A 19,718-nucleotide genomic window follows, 5' to 3' on the forward strand; every position below is an offset into this window, starting at 1 on the left:
GGATGCTGGGTGGTGGGGGTTATGGGAGACATGGGTGGGGGCCTGGTGGAGGCTGCCCCTGCACTGCTGGGGGGTGGGGGTGGTGGGGAACATGAGTTGGACATGGGTGGAGGCTGCCCCTGGATGCTGGGGGTTGGGGGTGGTGGGAGACATGGGTGGGGGCCTGGTGGAGGGTGCCCCTGCACTGCTGGGGGGTGGGGGTTATGGGAGACATGGGTGGGGGCCTGCTGGCAGGTGCCCCTGCACTGCTGGGGGATGGGGGTGGTGGGGAACATGAGTTGGACATGGGTGGGGGCCTGGTGGAGGCTGCCCCTGCACTGCTGGGGGGTGGGGGTGGTGGGGAACATGAGTTGGACATGGGTGGGGGCCTGCTGGCAGGTGCCCCACAGTGCTGGGGGGTGGGGGTGGTGGGGAACATGAGTTGGACATGGGTGGGGGCCTGCTGGCAGGTGCCCCACAGTGCTGGGGGGTGGTGGGGAACATGAGTTGGACATGGTTGGGGCCTGGTGGAGGCTGCCCCTGCACTGCTGGGGGGTGGGGGTGATGGGAGACATGGGTGGGGGCCTGGTGGAGGCTGCTCCTGCACTGCTGGGGGGTGGGGGTGGTGGGAGACATGGGTGGGGGCCTGGTGGGGGCTGCCCCTGGTGGCTGGGGGTGCAGGGGGACATGCGTTGGTGGGCAGTAGTGCAAGTTGACATGTGGGTTGGCTGGGGGGCATGGCCATGGTGGATGGGGTGCCTGCAGGACATGTGCAGGGTAGGCCCCTGTGGTGTGAGCCACCTGCAGGGGCCGTGGAGGGTGTAGAGGGAACACCTGGGAGGACCCACACATGCAATTCACGTGTGGTGTTCCCCGCGCACCCCTGTAATACACGTACCCTGATGGAATCGCGTGTGATACTTTCCACGCACCCCTGATATACACGTACCCTGCTGATATCGCGTGTGAAACTTCCCACGCACCTCAAGATACACGTAGCCAGGAGATTTGCGTGTGGAACTTCCTGCGCACCCCGAAATACACGTAGCCAGGACATTCGCGTGTGGAACTTCCCGCGCACCCCTGGAATACACGTACCCTGCTGATATCGCGTGTGAAACTTCCCGCGCACCCCGAAATACACGTAGCCTGGACATTCGCGTGTGGAACTTCCGGCGCACCCCTGGAATACACATACCCTGCTGATATCGCGTGTGAAACTTCCCGTGCACCCCGAAATACACATAGCCAGGACATTCGCGTGTGGAACTTCCCGCGCACCCCTGATATACACGTACCCTGCTGATATCACGTGTGAAACTTCCCGCGCACCCCGAAATGCACGTAGCCAGGACATTCGCGTGTGGAACTTCCCGCGCACCCCTGGAATACGCGTACCCAGCTGAAATGACGTGAGGTGCTTCCCGCGCACCCCAGTGGTACACGTAGCCCGCTTGCCGTGCTGGTACAGGGTTGGCGCAGCCCTTTGCGCTGTATTGGGGATTTTGATGGCTTTTCCCTGCGCTAGGGCTTTCTTGGGGGCGTAACTGGCGCTACTGCAGGGTCGCTGCGCCACTGTGCGCCACGGCTGGTTTTGGTAGCTGGGATCCATGAATACGCTGTGTGCGGAAATGGGTTTTGGCGCACGCAGCTGGCGCAGGGATTCACACGCGCACACTGTGCGCCAGCCGCGTGCGCCACTTGTGCGCTGAATTCTATGAATTACCCCATCAGTTCCAAAGGAACTTTTCACATATACATACAAACAGACCATTATGAGTATTCCATAAATGATCAAATCAATAAACCCCACATGAATTCAACAATCCAAATCATAAATCTGCAATTAATATCCCAAAGAGGTTTCCCTTTCATCTGCACCAAATTGTGCATCGTTGCATGTTAGGACCCTCTGGATATTACTTGCTATATGACATTTGGACACCCTACACCTTTCCCCGGATTCCAGCAAAACTCTACATTTGTTTGTGGGTTTGGGGCCAGGCAAACTGTTGTTCCTTATACAAATCCACACCATTTGACCAATCTGCACCACATTTTGCATAGTTGCTTGTTAGGATCCTCCGGACATGAATGGCTACATACCATGTTGACACGGCACCCCTCTCCCTGGATTTCAGCACCTGCACACATGAGACTGTTGCCTGAAATCGGCGAAACATCAATGTGGTCATAGAAGGACCGGTCGTCAACCCTAAAATGCGTGGTTTCTGGGACATTTGCACCACTATGCACTCCAACGAACTGCACCGCGCCAGGGTGGAACAACAGGTGGGGACAGAGCACAGTAGGTCCCAGTATGCAGCAGCAACCAACTTTCGCGCCCCCCAAAGTCTGCTCCGGGGGTATGTCAGTCAGTCACACATGCCCATTCTCAGTGCAGTTTACTTCAGAGTGCAAGGCGCATCAAGCGATAAGCGAATCGGAACAGCAACCTACAGGATCATCGATTTTCAATTATTGATAAGAGTGCTGGCATGTCTGTCCACAGAACCCCTGTTCGGAGAATGGGCACGTTTTGCTAGGGTTCCATAAAAATACAATTGTTTACAATTTTAATCTAATGCATCAGAGAGGTCTATAAAGTCATTATGGCCTTGTCTCCTCCAAAATCAAATGTACCCACAATTGACTGCCAAATTACAAACAAGGCAGAACATACAGAGATGTTTTCTTTGTTAAGGCAATAATGGCAAAGATCATTACTCCATGTAGACTCATATCTATATAAAAATCTTGATAATATGCTCATATATAAGCCATTTAATCTTGCATATAAAGTTAGAATCTGCTGAGCAGATTCAATAATGTTAGGCATTTTACATAATCAGAAAATTCTTTGTTCATATACGGAATAAGAAACTGTGGGCCTCTTGTGGTTCGGGTAGGTAAGTGGTCCAACTGCAGCAATAATATATATCTTCTAACAATAGCTCAAGGCCATTTAATTAGATAACACTGAGGTTCATATAATTGTATCTTATAGATTTATGACCTGGGTATATCTTTATCGACTCCACATGAGAATAATTATATCTCCAATCCCACAGGTCCAATTTACGATTAAACCCAGCCTCAAAGTAAAAAGAGCGACCAATCCGGTACCCAGTCAATCAACTTAAACAAGCCATGTACTGTTTTCCAAAGCCGTTTGTGTCCAATGCTGTTGATATTGCTCCACATTGCCTTATCCATACTATGTAGGAGCGGGGTGTGATGCTGGAAATGCATTGGAGGGACAGGCCCTCCATGTCCTTGTCCTGTACTCCCTTATCATGTGTGTTCTCTGTTGCTTTCTGCACAGGAGTCCATGTGGGACTCCTGGCAGTGCAGCTCTTCCTCTTTTTGGTTGTGGTGAACAGACCCTTAGGATACCCGTATGTGTCACAAATCTCTGGTTTGTCTGCAATATCTAGGTCACTTCCCAAATCGGTATCTTCCCCCTCCTCCTCACCTGAAGAAAGGACCTTCTTAATCTTCTTCTTTCTTTCTTTGCCATAGGTCCTCTTTTTTATTAGATATGGTCTACCGCAAAACAAAGCCAGAATGGTTTCCGAAAAGTACCGGAAACCAGTGGCCCCGGATCCGCGATAACCGGAGGGGAAAAAACCAGGTAGGCAAAAAACCGCAAGACTCCTTGATGCCAGAGGATGGAGTCCCGATAACTTTCAGCGGAAGAGGTTGGTCTTCGAGTATCCACGAGAACCGGGTAGTAGGTGCAGACTTCACCTGCAAAGGAATCGAAGTTGTCTGCAGGCGAGGCGGACCAATGAAAGAGAAGGAATGAGGTCTGAGCATCCAGTGAGAAGTCTAAGGTAAGTAACGAGGGGGGAGGAAGGCAGAATGACAGGAGAATGCCAGAATCCGTAAACAATACAGAAACAGAAAGCCAGAGAGAAACAAGACGGGAGCCAAAGAAAGAAGGACCATCCGCCAGAGGGGAACGGACGAGTGAAACAGAAGGCATGAGAGGGACGGGCAGGAGCCCAAGGCAGGACAGGGGGGCTCAGCAGAGCCAAGAGAGAGCACTAGCGTATTAACCAGCAGTGAGGAGCTAAGTTGCAACGCGAGTTGCTCGAGGAGTGAGAGCCCTGATAACCCTGGCGGCGGCCATCTTGAGAAAGACTAGCGCGCAGCCAGGCGTTGCGGCTGTAACGTGGCGGAACATTTCAATGGCGGCCGAGCCTCCATCGAAACCAATGCCTCGTGAAAAAGGGGCGCATGACAGTATGCCCCCCCGCAATACGGGCAAAGCCTGGCTTGCCAGGATGAGCCCGAAAGAACGACTTCACCAGGCGTGGAGCGTGTACATCAGAGCTGGCCTCCCAAGAATCTTCAGAGGAAGGATAGCCCTTCCAGGACAACAGGAATTCCAATCTCCCTCGGCGATAACAAGAGTCCTTGATCTTCTCAACCTCATATACCTCCTCCTCCGAACGTTCCGCTCCAGGGGGGCGAACCAGTGAGGAGGTGGGTACCTTGTCCTGAGCCAAACGTAACAAAGAAGAATGGAACACCGGATGAACCCTTTTTAAACTCTTAGGCAACTTGAGGCGAAAGGACACCGGATTAATCCTGGAGATCACGGTATAAGGGCCCACGAATCTGGGAGATAATTTGGTCGGGTGGACCCATCTGGGTAAGTACTTGGTCGACAACCAAACTCGTGAACCCACTTAGATCGAAGGTCCATCAGTGCGTTTCCGATCGGCATACCGCTTGTAGTGACTGCGAGCCTGAGTCAAAGCTTCCTTGGCAGTGCGATGAGCTGCCACTATTTGTTGTAGTCGATCATTGATGGTAAGGCAGGCTGTATCGGATGCCGAGACGGGTAAGATGGTCCTAGGATGTAGCCCGAACGTACAAAAGAAAGGACTTAGACCCGTGGCAGAATGAGTAGCATTATTATAGGCAAACTCAGCTGTGGGTAGTAATTCGTACCAGTTGTCCTGGGTATAGTTGATGTAGCAACGAAGATATTGCTCAAAGGTCCCGTTCATTAATGCGGTGTTCAATCTGCAGAGTAACAGACACAAGTTCTGAGAAAGAGACTGGGCGGGGAACCCGGGCCAATTCATCCTTCAGTTCCTCTTTAAGCCCCCTGCGGAAGAGAGTGAATTTGGCTTGTTCAGAACAGGTGGATTCTATGGCCAATCGTTTTGAATCTGGCAATGTAGGTCAAGAGGTCCATCTGACCTTGGTTTACTTCTAACATCTCTTCACACGCCATGTATTTTGTTTCTGGCCTTTCAAAGGTTTGCTTAAGTTGAGTGAGAAAGGCATCCCAATCTCGTAAGACTGGATCATCTGTAGTAACTAGGGGGTTAGCCCATGCCAGTGCATTACCTGTGAGGTTGGAAATTACATAGCCCACCTTGCTAAGACCAGTAGCAAAGGTGTTGGGACGGAAGGCAAAGTGCACATTGCAGGCTTCAATAAATTCCTTAAGAGCCTTCGGCGTACCATCGAATTTCCCTGAAGCCAATGGCAGGGTTGGTAGGTCGGAGTTACGTGGCTCCCTATTAGCCACCAATTGATGGAGTACATTGTTTTCAATCCTTAAATTCTGCACTTCCTGGTTCAGGTTCCGAACTTCTACATTCAGTGATTGGACTGCGGCGACCAATTCCTGGATTTGCTCGGGGGTCGCCATACTGGTGTGTGTTCGGCGTTGCAAACTGTCACAAATCTCCGGTTTGTCTGCAATATCTAGGTCACTTTGCAAATCGGTATCTTCCCCCTCCTCCTCACCTGAAGAAAGGACCTTCTTAATCTTCTTCTTTCTTTCTTTGCCGTAGGTCCTCTTTTTTATTAAATATGGTCTACCGCAAAACAACGCCACAATGGTTTCCGAAAAGTACCGGAAACCAGTGGCCCCGGATCCGCGATAACCGGAGGGGAAAAAACCAGGTAGGCAAAAAACCCTGAGACTCCTTGATGCCAGAGGATGGAGTCCCGAAAACTTTCAGCGGAAGAAGTTGGTCTTCGAGTATCCACGAGAACCGGGTAGTAGGTGCGGACTTCACCCGCAATGGAATCGAAGTTGTCTGCAGGCGAGGCAGACCAATGAAAGAGAAGGAATGAGGTCCGAGCATCCAGTGAGAAGTCTAAGGTAAGTAACGAGGGGGAGGAAGGCAGAATGACAGGAGAATGCCGGAATCCGTAAACAATACGGAAACAGAAAGCCAGAGAGGAACGAGACGGGAGCCAAAGAAAGAAGGACTGTCCGCCAGAGGGGAACGGACGAGAGAAACAGAAGGCACGAGAGGGACGGGCAGGAGCCCAAGGCAGGACAGGGGGGCTCAGCAGAGCCAAGAGAGAGCACTAGCGTATTAACCAGCAGTGAGGAGCTAAGTTGCAATGCGAGTTGCTCGAGGAGTGAGAGCCCTGATAACCCTGGTGGTGGCCATCTTGAGAAAGACTAGCGCGCAGCCAGGCGTTGCGGCTGTAACGTGGCGGAACATTTCAATGGCGGCCGAGCCTCCATCGAAACCAATGCCTCGTGAAAAAGGGGCGCATGACAGTATGGCAACCATGGGTGGGGGTACAACCCTGTACCTCTAGTGTATGTTTTTGGGCACCTGTGTGTGGACCACAGAGCAGGGTATGTGCTGGTGGCAGCTCTGTGCTGAATTTGACAGGTGCTCTGAGTATCCTCCATTTTAGAACACCCAGGCCCTGCCATTGGAATCAGTTGATTCCTGATAGGAGACAAGATGGCCCCTGCGACCTCGTGGTTTATATTACCTGTTACCTGGTTTTCCCAAAGTCCTGGGAAGCCCTGACTCAGTCCCTTCCCCTGACTGGCTATTGGGTGGAAGAACCATGTATGGTATTGTGGGGAAGTCCAGGCTAGACTGGCTGGAGCCTTCCCAGTGACTGTATGTTGTGGGTACGCCTTTGGGGTGGGACCTGGGTGAATGGAGTGTGTGACTAATATGCACTGGGGTGTCTGGTATCTGTGAGTGTTACAAAAAGAATGAGAAAACCCTGCCCGAAACCGGTATGAATTAAGTGTGGTGTGCTGAAAGGCTAGGTGCTTGCCTCAATCCACATTCCTTGTTGTGAGTGTCTAGATGGAAGAGACTGGCCTGAATGCACTGCGAGCCTGATTGGCTGCCTGCCTGCTGAATGCCCTTCTGAATGATTGGCTGCCTGAGCCTAGCTCAGCAGTGTGAATGAGAGACAGAACAGTATATCTGGGGATCTCTCACTGACCAGAATTGTTCAGAAACTGAAGTCAAAACTTGATGCTTATCCTTGAAGCACAGCTGGAAGAAGAATAATTGCTGCTGCTTTCCTTCAAAGCAATCTGAAAGCTACTGTGCCTGTCAAGGACTGATCCAAGAGAGGACCTGGCTAGGAGATCTCTTCCCGAGCTACAAGGGAACATCGTGCACCATCTAATCTTCTTCAAGGCGCCCTGTAAGTGAGTCCTCGAAAGATTGCCGACCGGAGACGGGGTCCGCCAAGAACCTGTAGTGAAGCACCCGGACATCCAAGTCCATCGCCGGCGACCAGGGTTCGGAGGACCGCCATAACCACTGGAAGGCCATCTAGTCGTGTTGCCCAGAAACAGGGACAGCTTGACGCCGTGCGCCAGCGACCGGACCCGCAACACTCCGCCTTTGCCTAAGACACTTTGAAATCAAGGACTCTGTTGCCATCACCATCGACCACTTTGTCCCGCCGGAGAAAGTCGAGGTCGTCGACGAACCAAGGAGAATCCGCGGGTGGGTTTCCCACCACCTGAAGTCCACAAAGACGCCGACCAAGATCCGAAAGCCAGCCCTGGTCGAGGTCCGACTGTCGACGCCAATGCCGACGCCCGCTGCTGGGCCTACGTTCTTCATCAATCTGCTTTGCGGCAACAAACTCCTGTCATTGAGGTGCACCGCACACCTCATCTACACAGGACATCCACAACCGTTCGTCGACGAGCACCGCGAAGGTCGAAGCTGCTCTCGCGATGACAGTTTTCACATTTTCGTCGAGGAATCTCGACGCCCAGTGGCTCCTGCTTTAAAGGGAGTTCACCCACAAGGGATTCATCGACGAACCGTCGAAGAAACTCTGCTAAACTCAGGTACATTGGGGTAGTAGAACAGTTTAGCAGGAAACAAGACTATCTTAGACCTATACGGACTGGGCTTGTTAATACACTTTATCTACAGGTTGCCCAAGTGGGAGATCCTCACACAGAACTGTGTCTTTGGTAGGGACAAAATATTCTGCCATTTGTTTAACCCAACTTGTCTTTCTCTCTATGTCTAGTGTTGATTCATGTGATTTGTATGCCATTCAGACTGTCAGCAGTTGGTGCATTTTAAAGGAGTCAAGAGATAACTGTGGTACCGCATAGACATTGTACATATTTATCATATTAGACTTGCCAGAGTACAAAGTGTGTTGTTGATTGTGGATATATATATATATATATTTACATATATATATATATATATATATTGAACCTTATTTATATAAAGAGCTGTGTTATCACATAACATAGTGTGTGGACATTCCTTTATTGGGGCTTGGGGACTACACTGTACTTAAGAAGCAGCCTGCATCACCTCATGGGAGCTTAAGCCTTGATTGCTCGTCCATTGCCACCGCATAGAGAATCTTGACTGGGGTGCTCTGTGCTTCTACTCTGCTACATAGAGGGCAGGAGTACAGAAACCCCCCTCCAGTCTTTACAGCAGGATTTGGGACCCTTGACAGCTTTTATACACAACACTCCCTTCTTCCTTATTTGCCATACCCCCTAATGATCTCAACCTCAGTTCTAACTGTATAGCTCTACTGGAACGGCTTGGGACAAATTTAAGATAGACCACCAAAAATTGCCTTCCTCAATTTTCAACCACTGGTCGTCACTCATACTAATGGCTTCTAAACCGTATATTACAGCCGGGCAGAAGCTCTGCTTATATAACATGGTGAATCCTAGCATACTGTTGTATAGCGTAGCTGGGACTCTCTAGCAATCGCACCAATTATTAGCAGAGAACACTCTGGCCCATCAGCGACTCCCAGCCACAAGAACGGAAGACTCAGCAAAGTTTACTGTCTTTTATTAGCAAAACAAAAACAACAGGGATCACACCGGATATACGAGTATCTCCTGAAGCTCTCATCTTCTAAGCACGTGTCACCCGGTTTTATCCCGTTGTGAAGTCACAATTTCAAGTTCCAACCCAAAAACCTATCAGCCAATTACATTGGTCAGTTTGGGTGGCCTACATATAGAGAATATACCTGTTGGTTCTGCGGTTGTATATCTAGTGGCTCCTCCTCGGACCACCTCTACTAGCCTTAGTCTACAATGTTGAAGGTTTGATGAGAGACAATTTGCCCTTGCGACAAATGATATCCCCACGTGAAAGGTGAATTTGGATTGGTCAGAGTGTGTGCTCCCATCCCTGAGACCCAAGCCCGTTCCCAGACTGAATGTGCCTTTTCAAGGCAATGAGAAAGAACATGGAGGTGCAATGCCTTCCCTAATGTTGACATTTTCTGATCACCTAAGCCTGTGAGAATGATGTCAGTTACTCGTCCAGATGCAACACTTGTAGCTTCTTCGTCCCTGTTCCGATTAGAACGGCTCTCTCCATCTGCCTTGGTTGAATCGGCATTGTCCCGTTCAGCTGGGTCACGTGTGCTGAGACCACGAAATTAAGCCCTCTTGCCTGTAATTATGAGGATTATTAGACTGAAGTTATGCAGGTGGCTTATTGTCTTGGTAACTGGAACTTTCTCGTCTCCACTTGTCCTTGGCTGGATGCCTTGTTTCTGCAAACCTCTGGCTGCGGTGATCGTGTCTGCTCCTCCATGTCCTCAAAGCCTGTCTCTCCTTTGCCATCCATTTCAGAGGCCTATAGCTTCGATATCATTCCTTATGGCTTCTTCATGTTAGTAGCAGTCAAGTATGTGCAATCTAAATTAATGAATTCTTTTCATCTTGAAGTTTCAGCTTTGGCGAAAGATATAAGCATAGAGATATGTTTGGGTGTCCGTCCTCTGCCTAAGTGAGTCATAAGCATGTGCTTCATGCATATATACAATAAACTACTGCATGTTTGTTTAACTTCATGAATGGATGAATATGTACTTCATGTATAAACACGGCTACGTCGTGATGTCAGTGATGACGTTATTGATTTCTAGCTTGCAGTCAGTTGACCTGCTTGATTGATGTAATTTTCATATCGTTGAAATCATCGATTGGGTATGGTCTGAATGGTTGTCTGAGAGAATAGCGCTTCTCACACCTGCAATACAACAAAGACTGTGGTGATGGGCCCAAGAGTGAGCACATCTGTCGTTTCTTTGTCTTTGTGTTGAGAGTTGTGCCGTCGGTATTTTGCCGAGTCCGCCTTGGTGAATGGGGGAATTACCACCCCATTTCAAGGTTGGTGGGGCGGTAATTCCCCATTCACCAAGGCACTTCCCCATTCCCATTTGAGCCCCCATAGGGCTCAATGGGAATGGGGAAGGAGCAAATAACGGTACCGCTATTAGTGGTACCGTTATTTGACCTGAAGTCCCTCAGCGGGTCCCTTCCTTAACGTGTGGTCTGGCCACACGTTAAGGACGGGACCCGCTGAGGGACCTCAAGGTATGGCGCTAAGGGATTACCGGCACCGGTAAGGGCACCGGTGCCGGTAATCCCTTAGCGCCATCCGTGTAATGAGGCCCATTGTATGGATACTTGAACACTGTTCCCGTCGGGAATAGAGGACACTACATAAATTGCATTTTCAGCACATTTCGTGGTTTTGTTTCTTTGTCTTCTTCAGTTTTTACGTCTATGAGCACTTTCATCCACAAAGTTTTCTTATTTGTATTCCTACACTGTGTGATGATTATCCTGATGACACAAAATGTCAGAAGCACTAATATTAAAGCTGCTTTCAGTCCTTTGGCCATCCATGTTGTTATCCATGAGAATATGTATGACAGCCAACCTTTGTCTTTTCCAACGGTTTTCGTTTCTGCCTCCATCTTGGTGTAGTCTTTTGATGGCCTCTGTCAGCATGCCATTGACTTTGTCTTTGGCAGGGAGGAATGTACAGCAGAAAGACCAGAGTTTTGCACAAACTCCTCCCTCCATGACTGTGACGAGATCTAGAACGTATCTACTCTGGAACACCATTAGCCTAACTGCCCTCAGCTCTTCCTTGATAATGCTGAATCCCTTGACAGTTGAATTCATTGTCTGCGTCAGCTCCCAATGCGCAACCTGGAACCATCTGGCATTTGTGCTTGTCTGTACTGCTGGAACGGTAGACGCAACAAACATCTCGGTCCTGTTGTGCAGCCTGTTCTCTGGTGGTATCGCATTGAATGCTTTCTCCATGTCAGATGAGGCATAGTTCCCTCTTTTCACTCTGGTCAGCCCTATAGATCTCTTCTTTCTTCTGCTGGTATCCATTTTAGTAAAACCCATCAACTTGTATGTCCTTCAGAGGCACTACAAATGCTGAGGTATTCAGATGTATGAGTGAGTATATTCCTCCCCAGTTGGATGTCAGCTGCAAGTATGCCTTGAACCCGCAGGCCCAATAGTGGTCCATGAGCACTGCTGGTCCGGCCTTCATGCCTGGTATCCTCGAAATCTGCTTGCATTCTTCATTTTCCCCAACCTCTACTAGGCTATCATTCTGGAAACATAAAGCTGCTTCCTTGAGCGGTAAGATGGGCATGGGCCCTGCTTAATTTTCTACCCATCTGAGCAGTTCTGCACTTGCTTCCCATTCCCTGAGGCGCTTGTCATTTTCTTGCTGTACCACTTCCACAGGAACCGTAAGAAGAGCATGTGCTTTGCTCCCAACCATTCCTTCTTTCCATCTGTCTTGTGTGTATACTTGTCCATACACCAGCATCTGCAGTCTTTACCAGCATCCTGCCATTCCTAATGACACCGGTGCCGGTATTCCCTTTGCGCCCCATTCCGAGGTCCCTTTGCGGGTCCCTCCCTTAACGCCTGGTTTGCGGTACCGTTATTGCCGCCTTCCCATTGAGCCCTATGGGGGCTCAAATGGGAATGGGGAATGGCTCTGGTGAATGGGAAATTACCGGTCCCGCCGACCTCGGACTGGACCGGTAATTACTCCCTTCACCAGACCGGAGACGGACCGATTTTGGAGGCAGCCATGGCGCTAATAGCGCCATGGCTGCCTCCAAACTCGGAATGAGGGCGTGTAACTCCTTCTGTGTCACTGTCTGTACTTCCCCCTTACACGGCCCCTCTGTGATATATTCTGTACTTTTATCTGTGTTCTAATCTAATAATCTAACATTTCCTGGCTCTTTACCTACACAGGAACGTTTTCTTGGACATCCACCTTAGTGTGGCACGTTCCCTTGAAATCGTCCTCTTGTGGTGTATAGCGATAAATGCATGAGGCGTTGTGATCTTGCCGTGGAATTTCAGTTGCCACCAACATTCTGGATGCACTCATGGCATAGGGGATGGGAGAGCAGACATAACAGCTCTCCTTTGTCATTTGTTTCCCCACTTTGGCCACATGGCTATGCCACAAGTTGTTTTAGATATGGGCCAAATCTGTTATATACAAGTTTACCTGGTTAAAATCTACTCCTGCACTGCACCTAACACTTTTTACTTCTTTAGTAAGATTTGCTTATTGCCTGCCAAGATGTGGCTTCCATAACAGCATGGATCAGGGTCACGTTAGTAAGGATCAAAGTTTCTGCATTTGCAAATAACGAGTGTAAAGAGGTAGAGACAGCAGAAAGCACAAAACTTTATCACAATATTACGTATTGTATTTTCCATGTCGTTGTCCTTGAGTATTTCTTTTTATTGGTCCGATGGGTCTGTGCACTCACATGAAAAGCCTGAGAAATGCGTTATCACTGTGTTAGTGTATGTTATATTAAGCTCTACGTCTATACGTTATTCGCGCTCTGAAACACCTGTGTACGAACCCAAGGCCCCCTTCCTGTCTGCACCTCAGCCTGCTGCATTCACCCACAGGGATGGAGCCCCACAGCAACAGCAAGAGGAGAGCTGCCTTTCCCGCGAGGCCCACTCCGTGCAGGGTCAGCTAGATGCCGACTCCTTCATTTCACCGTGCTCAGCAGAACAGCTGATGCTGCACTTCGCTGTGCGATCTACTGCCTTAGTGGCACCCCAAGAAGGCCACAACCTACAGGACATGACCCATCCCCACCGACCACCACCACGAGGAGCCGTTGCCGTGGCCTCTCATCCCTAAAATGGCCGCCACAACATGGAGCCACCTTTGTTGATCTTGGTTGCCTAGCAACCTTCCTGCTCCGTGTTAATAGGTTGTAAGGTGAGCCGAAGGCTGAAGCCGGCCCACCTCACCTAAGGCCCACAGAACCCAAGGCCCCCTTCCTGTCTGCACCTGTCTGCACCGGCAGTACGGCGCGGGTCGCTACCGTCGTGACTTCATAGTCTTTTGTCCATTCCCCTGAAGGGGGAGAGTGCTGGAGCACTAATTCTAAAGACCACGATCGACGTAATCACACAGCCCTGCAGTACACCACAGGTACCTTCAGCTGACTTATCTGCCTACGTGGCCATAGACATCTTGTACTTTATCGCCATGAGCGGCTTCACTGTTACCGGTGCCCTGAGATTTGCTTGTGCACAGCATTCGTAAAGCCTGTCACGCACGTTCCTACCTTTGCAAGCCGGCCTGCATCTTCTTGGCTACCTTTATACATAATGTCTTGCATATGTTACCAGTACTTGCAACCTGCTAGCAATAGCCGTGATTCTGTGCCCTGCCTACCAGTTCATCATGTATTTGTGCAAAGCTTGCCTACACTATTACTGTGTTTGTCCTATTCCGTGTCTGCCTATGCCCATGCTAGCTAATTAAATCGCCCTTGCACAGCCTGGTCACTGCGCCACTTCTGATCGGCTGCCACTCTAGGCCTACTGCATTAGCGTTATACCAGTCAAATTGAACTGTACCCAGTGTGCCACATTGGCAGATTGCCAATCCTTTGTTTTTAGCATATATCCCACGCATTTTCGCTTATATTCCATGCAAGTGTATCTCAATTGCTTCCTGCTTAGCTTGATCACTGTACCTCTTGATTGGTTGCTTCTCTAGACCTGCTACATTCATGCCCTCTTAGTCAAAACAAACTGCATTTACAGTGACCCACGAGGCATCTGACTTGTACACTATCTAGCCCTCTCATTGCGCATCTACTAGACACCACCCTATGCCAGTATTTGTACCTGCTTGCCAGCCTATCCTTCCTCTTATTGCACTCACCTGCACAATTGGTTCTGACCTACTGTCTAGGCAGATACTTCACTTTACCTTCAATTTAGCCCTTAAAATGCATTACACCTCTGATACACATCACTTATCCTCACCTGAAAGTGCACCAAAGCATGCCCCCCTATCCACCCGACATTTTGCCACGCACTTATTGCTCACCTTTCAGATGCTAACCTGGTCACCGCTCTTCACCTTCACCGCACAGCTCTACGTCTCGCCCACCTCCACAACTAGTATAACGACATTTCCTGAATGACCTATCACGCTCATCATGACAGGTTCTAACCCTTATCTAAACGATCCAGCCCTCTGGCTACTACACTTCACCACCAAACCTAACCCCAATCAACCATGCCCTACTAGCATTAGAAATTCCATGCTCGGCTCGCGCCTGCGCCACCTACCTCTACATCAACCTACAACAATCAACAACTCACTTACACCCGCTAGACACTACACTATGCCTGTCAGAGGCACTCTGAACCCGGCTGCGGGCTCCTCTCTATCTCAGACACACACCGCGACCAACTGTCCACCACTGCCTCATCACATAATATCGACCTCGACCTAAACATTCCAGTCAACCCTGCGCCTCATCACTCAGAAACGTAAGACTACCCTCTAGGTGTCACCACTGGTCCTACCACGCGATCAATCCCACACTCGACATAATCTCAAACTCCATCGACAACAAAACCACGGCCCACTCTGATCCTAAAATTGACTCTCCTCCTCTTGTTCACAATGCAACCACTGCCCCCAAACTCAAAGGGGTGCTCATCAGCGCACACTCTGTCCCCACGCACGCCTTAGATATTGCAGATCTCATTGTCACTGAAAATCTAGACTTTCTCGCAATCACAGAAACTTGGCTGCATGCAGCATTTGGCCCTTCTTTGACACTGGCCATCCCTGACAACTATTCCATTATCAGGTGCAACAGGGACACCAACCAAACTAAGGGGAGTGGACTAGCCTTCATATATAAGAGCTTGCTTAACATCAGAGCTGCCAAAAGCCTGCGGCTGCCATCAGCAGAATTACTGTCGATCAAACTGCCGATCACACCTAATCACACAGCCACTGTTCATCTCATCTACAGGCCCCCTGGCCCTACCTTATCATTTGCAGAGGACCTGTCTTCTATTTTAGCTACCAGCACTAAGCCTAACTCGCAAAACATTATACAGGGAGACTTCAATTTAGGCTACCAAGATACGAATGACGCTAAAGCCACTGACCTAGAAAGAGTCCTGGCCGACTTCGGTCTCACCCAACACATCAACGAGCCCACCCACATGAAGGGTCGCACTCTTGACTGGGTTTCGGCATGAACTGTGCGCTTAACGTCACCTCTGTGTCGCCATGCGCCTGGTCTGATCACCATAAAATATCATTCTCCATTAATTCTAGCCCAACTACAGATAAACCTAACCTTGCCCCTCCCACCTCCACATGCAACAAAAAGGACATTACGGTTGAGAAATTACTGCCACTCATCCTTCCTCTTTTGAACTCCGCGTCCACCACGTGCTCGGACCCCACAGCGCTAGTAGACATCTACAACCGTGCCATGCTAAAAGCCCTTAACACCATTGCCCCCCTCAAACTGCGCAAACAAAAACCGCGGCTCCACCTTAATTCTTGGTTTACCCCGCACCTACGCGATTTGCGTAAAGAAAAAAGAAAAGCTGAGGCTCATTGGAAAAGCTCACCTTCTCTAGTCAACAAAAACAACCTTACCACAGTCTCCCTCACCTACAAGGAAGCCATCCTAGTCGCAAAAAAGGAAGTTTATAACAAAAGGATCATTCAAGCCCAATCAAATACCAAGGAACTCTTTAAAATCCTCAAAGAACTTGAGTCGCCTGTTGCCCCGCTTGATACGTGCACCCCAGACACAGATTGGTTCTCCAATATTCAAAAGGCACTGCTTGACAAAATTGCCATGCTCAAAGCTAAAATTAATACTAAAAAAAGCCACCTCCCTGACTCAACGGGTAACCCCCCGTCCTATAAAACCCCTTCTACCAAACATTCCTTCAAACCTTTTAGCTTCTCACCCCTCACTATTAAGGAAGTAGAAAATATCAAAACGTAGCTTAAGCCTTCCAACTGCCAAGGTGACGCCTGCCCTGCACCGGTTATAAAGGAAGCTTCACACAACCTTGCCCCATTCATTACCTCATTTATTAATGCCTCCTTCAAATCGGGCAATGTACCTGACAACCTTAAGGATGCTTGGGTCATCCCTTTAATCAAAAAACCCAATCTTGATCCCAGTAATCCTTCTAACTACAGGCCCATCACCACGGTGCCTTACCTTCTCAAAATGCTGGATCGTGCAGCCTATCTCCAAATCCAGGACTATCTTGAAACCAACAATCTCTTAGGGCTTAAACAATCTGGCTTCCGTCCCAGACACGGTACAGAGACAGCCTTAATTGATTTGAAAACCCAAATCGAGGAGCTGAAAGACAAGGGCAAACTGGCGCTCCTGCTCCTCCTTGATCTTTCAGCAGCCTTTGATTTGGTCAATCACCAAATCCTCTGCCACCACCTCAAAATTGCGGCCTACTTCTCTGACACAGCCATGTCCTGGATCAGCTCCTTTCTGGCAAACAGAACCATGAGGGTCTTCTCTCCCCTAGCCGCAGAAGATCCAGCCCATGTCCCGTGCGGAGTTCCACAAGGATCTTGTTTTTCTCCCACACTTTATAACGTGTTTACTAAACCGCTCTTTGATATACTTGACTATCTGGGTGTCTCCTACACTAATTATGCGGATGACACCCAGATACTCATCCCTATCACTGGTGATTATGTAACAGATGCTAAAACGCTCATTGGAGTATACACTGTCATCCAGGCCTGGATGGCTCATCATGGGCTTTCCCTTAATGATGAAAAGACCAAACTAATCATTCTTGGTGTTAAGGTGAGAATCACGGGAATGTTGCGTACCTGAATTCCTGGTCGATCTCGACGGGGCAGCCAGGCTGACAAGAAGATTGGGTGACACAAGCAACCAGCCCCTCCTCCACCCTGAATGGATACTGGGTAGAAGATGGACCGATTCCCAACGCCACAAGCTGGATTCAGTGACGACGGAACTGTGCAAGCACAGGCAGGTGAAGTGGAAGGAGATATCCTTGAAGAGGCGAGCTCCGGAGTTCAAAGATGAGAAGGTAGTTCTCCAGAAACTAGCACTGGATGTCTTGAGAAGTTGAGAGTCCCAAGTAGTGGGAGCGTACTCCCGTAGCTGGCAATGGGTGTTGTGGTGACGAGAGTCCAAAGGTGTGGAAGCTGTACTCCCGTAGCTGGTACTGGAGGCTGTGAAGATGAGAGACCAAAGGTGTGGATTCCGTACTTCCGTGGCTGGCAATGGGTGTTGTGGTGACTATAGTCCAAAGGTGTGGAAGCTGTACTCCCGTAGCTGGTACTGGGGACTGAGATGATGAGAGTCCAAAAAATGGAGAAAGTCCCAAGAGAAGCACTGGAGGGAACCACAGAGAAATGGCCTGGCCAGGAGGATTGGAGGGAGTAGGCAGGCAGGAAAACAAGGGCTGGCAAGAGAGAGGAACCAGGAAGAGAAGGGAAGCAGACTGGAACCAGGGGGGAGAGACCTGGGAACAACTTGCCCAAGGGGAGACCAAAAGGCAACAGGCGAAAGGAGAAGGAGAGCAGGTCAGGAACTGGGGCAGAGGCTAAGCTGGGCTAAACAAGGGTGAGCGAGGACACGATCCGGAACAGAACGCGTTGAGACGCGATCTGCTCCCGACCGCGTCTCTCCCTTTATGGGCCGCCGGCGCCTGCGAGGCCCGGAGCGCAAGCCTGATGGTTGCCAGGCGCCGGCGGACCCAGAATGAGGCTTGAGCAGCAAGCTGCTCCAATCCTGGGTGACCGCCCCACGGCGCATGCGCGGGACCGTGACCGCGGTCCCTGACGCACGCGCCGAGGAGCCGCAGCCCATGTCCCCGGAGCTCTCCCCCCGGCGCCTGCCCAAGCGCGAAAGCGCGAATAGAGGCGCCAGGGAGGAGGAGCGCGAGCAATGAACCCCGGTCTCCCGGTAAGCGTGACACTTGGCTCCCAATACAAACTCACCAAACTTGACCCCAAATATAAGTCCTTCATCATTGATGTGAACGATATCAAAGTCTCCAACGTCACAAAAACTCTTGGAATTTATCTAGACTCCTCTCTGTCCCTCAATCGTAAAACTAACGCAGTTGTCTCAGCATCATCCTATACTTGCAAATTGATTACAGCATGTCGCCCCTTTCTGACAACTGAGAACTGTCTAATTCTCACCAGAACCCTCATCATGTCCAAAATCGATTACTGCAACGCCCTTTACCTTGGGACTAGTCAAAAAAACATCGACAAACTCCAGGTCACACAGAACAACGCCATAAGGGCAGCTCTTAATGTTCCCAGGCGCTCACACATATCTAACACGAGACGCAATTTGCACTGGCTACCCATCACTCACCGCATATCCCTCAAAGCTCTTGTACTAACACACAAGGCCCAGAACAACGCAGCTCCGGCTTACCTTTCCACGCGCTTCACACAACACACAGCAACTAGACCTCTAAGATCTTCTCAGGCCCAAACGCTGACTATTCCTAGCTTCAAGCTTCAGACAGCCAGAGGTTCAAGCTTCCCAGTCCTCGCGGCTAAGCTTTGGAACACCCTACCTAATGCTCTCAGAAATTTTCCTCACATCCACTCCTTCAAAGCTAAAACTAAATTGCGGTTACATGAACGGGATGCCCTAGCCTCCTCATCATAATCTCGACACCTTGCCAATCCCATCACTGTTTGCTCACTGTACTTAGAATGCTTCGGCTGTATATTCCGACTTGTTCCTTCCTCTATATTTGTTGCTCTGAACGTTATGTAAATATGTGTTGAATGTCTATTGTTTCTATTTGCTGTAACCTGTAACTTCCTCTTAAACATGCGCCCAATGCGCCTCTCTATTTCGATACTCTGAACTCTATGTAAATATGTGATAAATATACATTGTATCTATTTGCTGGAACCTGTAACTGCCTTTTAAACATGCACCCAGATTCCCCGGGCAAGGTGCGCACTACAAATAAACAAAATACAAATACAAATACGAGCGCGATATAAATAAAATATATCATAGTATTGGGCGAGTGCTGCGAAGAATAATCGCTCCCACACTATACAGATTCTTGAATCATTAAGCAACGCAATAATAGATGGATTACCACAGGTCAATTGTGGGTATGCCTGGGCTGTATATAACAGGAATGCATGAAAGAATAGTCTTGGAGGGATCATTTGTTCGCTTTCCACCCAATATTATGAAGGGAATAAAACACTCCTGAAATGAATTGCGTTTATTGAAAATCATGTAGCTCTGATAGTCCTTATTTTCTCTGTGAATAC

General features: G+C 49.4%; 1 protein-coding gene across 1 annotated transcript; it reads right to left on the minus strand.

The window, feature by feature from the left end:
* Positions 1–5,128: 5,128 nt before the first annotated feature.
* Positions 5,129–5,653, minus strand: LOC138542355 (protein LDOC1-like). Its single transcript, XM_069641834.1, has one exon. The coding sequence runs from the start codon at positions 5,651–5,653 to the stop codon at positions 5,129–5,131; it is 525 nt and encodes a 174-aa protein (XP_069497935.1).
* Positions 5,654–19,718: the final 14,065 nt, after the last annotated feature.

Source organism: Ambystoma mexicanum, chromosome 1p (genome assembly GCF_040938575.1).
Source record: "Ambystoma mexicanum isolate Mex_15411 chromosome 1p, UKY_AmexF1_1, whole genome shotgun sequence".
Taxonomy (NCBI): Eukaryota; Metazoa; Chordata; class Amphibia; order Caudata; family Ambystomatidae; genus Ambystoma; species Ambystoma mexicanum.

What these genes read in the sequence shown, in the direction of transcription:
- LOC138542355 (XM_069641834.1), bottom strand. Translation starts at nt 5,653, where the DNA reads ATGGCGACCCCCGAGCAAATCCAGGAATTGGTCGCCGCAGTCCAATCA.